Source organism: Muscardinus avellanarius (assembly GCF_963383645.1).
Source record: "Muscardinus avellanarius genome assembly, chromosome: 7".
NCBI lineage: Eukaryota > Metazoa > Chordata > Mammalia > Rodentia > Gliridae > Muscardinus > Muscardinus avellanarius.
The window spans coordinates 70,533,898-70,539,897 of NC_137793.1; the positions used below are offsets into that span (position 1 = coordinate 70,533,898).

At 42.8% G+C, this 6,000-nt stretch overlaps 1 protein-coding gene across 2 annotated transcripts in view; it reads left to right on the forward strand.

Annotated features, from left to right (window-relative positions):
* The window catches only part of SLC30A10 (solute carrier family 30 member 10), a gene marked incomplete at both ends in the record, with an annotated part of 45,144 nt that extends 40,002 nt beyond the window's left edge, over window positions 1–5,142 (forward strand). For both annotated transcript variants that reach the window (XM_080699063.1, XM_080699062.1), the window contains 2 exons: window positions 1,900–2,139; window positions 4,652–5,142. In XM_080699063.1, the coding sequence (XP_080555189.1) occupies window positions 1,900–2,139; window positions 4,652–5,142 (731 nt within the window). The remainder of the gene's footprint in view (window positions 1–1,899; window positions 2,140–4,651) is intronic.
* Between the last annotated feature and the right edge of the window lie 858 nt (window positions 5,143–6,000).

Consider the following 6,000-nt stretch of genomic DNA (forward strand, 5'->3'; position numbering starts at 1 on the left):
CACAAAAAATAAAGAAAAATAAAAAATAAAATGACAGTTGTTTTGGATTGTGGGTGGCTTTCAGTGTGTATGCCTCTGTTGGTTTGGGCAATTTCGCAGGCGTTCTTAAAGTGACACAAAGATTTGGACTTCATGATTTGCTTAATTTTGTGGGATTTTCCGGGTCAGGTGAATAGTGAACCAGGCTGATTATGGGAGAACAGACTTTGTATTTGTGACAACCTCTGCCATGCTGCCGCTGCCGCAGTCTGACTTTGAATAACAAGGTTCTCATTGCTGTTCTTTATTTTATTTTTATTTATTTATTTATTTATTTATTTTTTGGTGGTACTGTGGTTCCTGGAAGCCCTTCTATCTCCGGGCTACACTCCCAGACCTATTTTTACAATTTTATTTGGAAACAGGGTCTCCTAAGCCAGCGCACGCGGCTGGCTTCGAACCTGCGCGATCCTCCTGTCTCTGCCTCCCAAGCGCGGGGATTACAAGCGTGCGCCACCACGCCCGGCTCATTGCTGTTCTTTAAACAAATGTGTTTGCATTCTCTAATCCTTCTCTAATCATATATTCTGTAATCCTTCTTTTGAGTTTTTTTTTTTTACTGAATTTACTTGATTCCCATTTTATCTATGTCTGACAATCAGTTGGGCACTCAGATCTCCTCTGCTGAAGACTGCATATTTTCTATATCATAATTGATACCTTTAGAAACAGTTCCCTTAATGAAAGGTATCCATAATACTACTACTATTAACTATTTTTATTATCATATATTTTGTTTTTATTTGATTTGTCTTGTTTTCATTTGATTGATCTTATTCTTATTTGATCAAATACAATTTTAGTTTTGACTGTGAAAAATGGCTCTTTGTGCAGGACTTTGCCAGAGTCCCTGCTTTTGAGGCTTTCTTCAGCCCAATGCTATCGAAATGACCACAGGCTAAGTGAGAAGTAGACAGATGCCTACAGGGAAGAGGCAGGATGGATCAGGGTGGAGAGAAGGCTAAGAATACAAAGAGATGACTAGGAAATACTCTTTTGATATAGGTTAGTTATGTCTCCTCACAGCGGAATATTACTCAGCCATAACGAAGACCAAAATTATATCATGTGCAAGGAAGTGGATGAAACTAGAGAATACTATGCCAAGTGAGATCAACCAGTCTCAGAAAGTCAGGGGTCATATGTTTTCTTTCCCATGTGGAAGCTAGAGAGAAAATAAAAAAACAAAAGGGTCCTTAAACAATGGAGGAGCAAGACCAGCAGAATAGCAGAAGGGGTTGGGGGAGGGAGGTGGAGAGGAGAAGAACTGGTGAAGGAAAGAGCTCAAATAATGTTACATCCACATATAAAGGTGTCGTATCGATCTCACTAATACGTACACAGAGGGCAGGTGGAGCGGAGTAGGATCGGTGGGAAACACACCAAGTGCTGTGTGCATGTGTTTGTATCACTTTGAACCTCACTATGATGTAGAATTACAGTGCACCAATGAAAGCATATAAAAAAGCCCAAACTAATGTAGAGCACAGGGGCTTGTCTGAAAGAACAAGAAACCATTTGCACAGTCCCTGTTTTCTGGCGCGGTGCCCTTGGAGGGGTGGCTGGTAGTGATGTGACCCTCTGAGATGTCATGGTCACTCCTCCTGAAGGTGACATCTAGCCCTGATTCTTCCTAGGCTGTTCCTCTTGGTCCTGGGAGCATGGCCTGAGGTTTTGTTTTTTGAAGAGCAGTTGCTATTATTATTATTTTTTTCATTCAGATCCGTTTTGCTGTTGCAACTGAAAAAGAAAGAAAATAACAAGAAGTATGCATATACTTAAACTTCAAGCCACTGAGTGTCACATGGTTCCCCAGCTTGGTCTGTGCTTTATCCATCTTTCCTCTGGTCTTCTTGGCAGGCGTTCTTTTGCATGTGATGGGAGATGCCCTGGGGTCCGTGGTTGTGGTCGTCACGGCCATCATATTCTATGTGCTTCCCCTGGGAGCCCAGGACCCCTGTAACTGGCAGTGCTACATCGACCCCAGCCTGACCATCGTCATGGTCATCATCATCCTGTCCTCTGCCTTTCCACTCATCAAAGAGACTGCCGTCATCCTTCTGCAAATGGTCCCCAAGGGAGTCAACATGGAAGAGCTGAGTAAGTAACTGGGTTCTGATCTCTAGAACCACTGCCAGTTAAGTGTCCTCAATGCCAAAGGTCCAGCGTTACGGCAGAGCAATGTTGGATGCACGAATTCTGAAATATTTGAAATCATCATGTGACAGAAACAGCCATCATGTGGTTTTTAGCCTGGCAAGATAATTCACAGCTCCAAGAACCAAAGGCCCTTTGTAACCCATGATTCTCTGCAGTTTTTAGATTTTTCTGCAGTTTTAGTTTTTCTGGATTATTTACCTTCATGTTAAAGATTTATTTCAACTCAAATAAGGCCATTTCAGCCAAGAACTTGGCTTTTATTCTCTTTTATTCTGAAAACAGATGGTTCATATTGTAGACCTTGCTTTTTAGTTAATTGATTTTGTGCCCATGCAGATCACTGCAACTCTCAGGACACTATGCACAGACAGTGGAGGTGGAGGGAGACCAGATGAACAACCCAGGACTTTGCATTCCTGGATCTTGCTGGCTTCCCATTTGGGGAAACAAGATAAGCATACACAGCTCAGTCTGTAATAAACAGTTTACTGGCTATGCCTTTTTTTTGTGTGTGTGGTACTGGGGTTCCTGGAAGCCCTTCTACCTTCAGGCTACACTCCCAGACCTATTTTATACTTTTTTTTTTTTTTGAAATAGGGTCTCTTAAGCCAGCGTGGCTGGCTTCAAACCTGTATGATCCTCCTGTCTCTGCCTCCCAAGCGTGGGGATTACAAGCGTGCACCATCTTGCCTGGCTCTGGCTATGCCTTTTAATAAAATCATATATATATTTTAACATATTTTAAAAGGATAGTAATAACAATAGCAACACTTTTTTTTTTTTTTTTTTTGCGGGTCTGGGGATGGAACCCAGGGGCATTTGACCTCCGAGCTACACCTCCTGCCCTATTTTTTATTCTTTATTTTGAAACCGGGTCTCACTGAGTTGCAGAGGGCCTCACTAAGTAGCTGAGGCTGTCCGCGAACCGTGATCCTCCAGGTCTCAGCCTCCCGAATGCTGGGATTACAAGCGTGCGCCACCACGCCCGGCTAGTAGCAACACTTTCATGAAACACTTATTACACACTGGGTACTGTTCCAAGTTTTTTAATTACATTAATTCATTTCAGTCCTCAGAATAATCCCACGAGGTAGTATTATTAGTATTCCTAATTACAGATTAGGAAACTGAGTCACGCTAAGGCGCAGAAGGGCCAGTTAAATTACCCAAATTCACACAGGTTGCCAGTGACTACACAGATTCTCACTGGAGCCGATTGCAGTGTCTTTGGTTATCAGCACTACTCATTTCTCTAAATATATTCTCATTTTAGAAACATGGGAAATAACAGAAACGCCTAATAAAATAATATATCTTTTTATAATTTCACCATGGAAATTGTCACTCTTAGCTTTTTCCTCTATATATTCTGAACACAAATCTTCAAAAGATCATGCCTCAAAAAGCTGGGCGTGGTGGCACACGCTCGTAATCCCAGCATTTGGGAGGCCAAGACAGGAGGATTGCAGTTCGCGGACAGCCTCAGCTACTTAGTGAGGCCCTTTGCAACTCAGGGACACCCTGTTTCAAAATAAAAAGAATAAAAATAGGGCTGGGGGTATAGCTCGGAGGTAGAATGCCTCAGGGTTCCATTCTCAGTACAGCAAAACAAACAAACAAACAAACAAACAAACAAATAAATAAAATAAAAAAAGATCATGCCTCATGTGTAGTTTGGCTGTTTGCCTTTTCACTTGAAAATACCTTATCTCACCAGGTGGGGTGGCACATGCTTGTAATCCCAGCGCTTGGGAGGCTGAGACAGGAGGATCCCACAAGGTTTGAAGCCAGAATCAGCTACTTAGTGAGGCTCTCAGCAACTTAGAGATAACCTGTTTCCAAATAAAAATATAAAAGGTCTGGGAGTATAGCCTGGAGGTAGAAAGCCCCTGGGTTCCACCCCCAGTACCACCACCCAAAAAAAAAAAAAAAGAAACCAAACAAACCTTATCTTTTTAAATGTGCAAGTTGCTTTTTAAAAGTCATACCATATTCTATTATAAAATAGGCTTAAGTATTTCATTGTTGTTTCCATTTCCCCCATTAGTACAAAGAACATTACCCAGGTCATTCTTGTACATAAATATTTAGTTCTTCCCTTTGGATTAAATTTCCTAGTACTAAAATTGTTGGTGAACAGATATTTCACTTTCTGCTCTCAAAAGAAGCCCATTAGGATGTTCATCCCCTTGAATAGTCAGCACCCCTGGATATTTATTTTTCTTGATGTTAAGCTTATTTTTCGAACTACTTTTTAATGGGCCACCAATGCACGGTATAGGAATTCAGAGAGGAGGAGGACGATGATGGGGGCTGTGTGCTCACACGGGGCAGGTGATTTTTCTTCCTGTCAGAAACCGCACAGCAGTCTGGGGAGCTTGCTCAGAGAGACACTCCGCTCACTCGGTCCCGTGTTTCATGCTTGGCTGTTGTCTGCTCTTCTCTGTTCTAGTGAGTAAACTCTCTACTGTGCCTGGGATCAGCAGTTTGCACGAAGTGCACATCTGGGAACTCATAAGCGGGAAGATCATTGCCACCTTGCACGTTAAGATTCCGAAGGACCGGGGACATGAAGACGCCAGCACAAAAGTCCGAGAAATCTTCCACAACGCGGGTATCCACAATGTGACCATCCAGTTTGAAAATGTTGACTTGAAGGAATCCCCAGAGCAGCAGAAGGACCTGCAGTTGCTGTGCAGCTCCCCCTGTGTCTCTAGCACCTGTGCCAAGCAGCTGTGCTGTCCCCCTGGGACTCTGCCTCTGGCCCACATCAACGGCTGTGCAGAGCACAACGGTGGCCCAGCGCTGGAGAGCTACGGTAGCAGAAGACACGCACAGGAAGTGGCCATTGAGGTATCTTTGGATGGCTGCCTGAGTGACCATGGACAGACTTTTAACAAAACTCAGGAGGACCAGTGTCATGAAAACAGTACACATTTTTAACCTGATACCTGCACAGAATCAGACCGTATAGACGAGGCACTCTGGAGTCACCAGCTCGGTTTGTGGAAAGAGCCTTGGGGGCTGGGGGCTGTGAGCCCACTTGCCGTGTCCGCCCTCTGTGTTCAGTAGTTGGCTGCTTGGGATCTTAGCGGAACATGTCTGTTGATTTTCCTGTGACTGGTAACCCCTTTTCCGTCACCCTGGGTTTATCTCATGTTGTTTTCTCTCTCCAACAGTTGTAGTTTGAACATGCGTTTTCTAAGGTGAATTGCACTAGTCGGTATATCAGGGATGCTGAAGGCTGGGACTCAGTGATCGTGGCCACAGGATTCAAAGTACCATAGTAGCTATGTTTCCCTCAGGATGACCATATGAGAAGAAAGTCAGATATTTATCATGCTGCAGAAGTATTTTTTTCTTTGAGTAATTTTTAGAAAAATGTAAAATGAATACCTAATAAGGTATAAAAATGTTCTCAGAACATTAGAGGAGGTAAAGATCTAGTGTGGTGGGGAGAAAAAAAATGGGTCTTGACTGTTTCTTCAGTTTATCAGATGAAAGAGAGAAGACTAATGTTTACTTTCTGCTGGGAACTGACCTGTAGCTATAGCATGTTCAAAAACATGATACATTCTTTTGATTTGGAAGGTGGGGATGTCTCTACTTAAGTACCTATTCACTGTCTTTTAGAGTCTCCAGTAGGGATTGTTGTTGTATATTGTTTGATGATGACTTACTTCTTTGTCCAAATTTCCTTAGAGCCGTCTTTTGTGTGGTCACATTGAACTATGTGGCTTTTACTAGGAGTTAGAAGAATACATGACACTGAGTGCTTATTCCTGCCAAACACATAAGCAA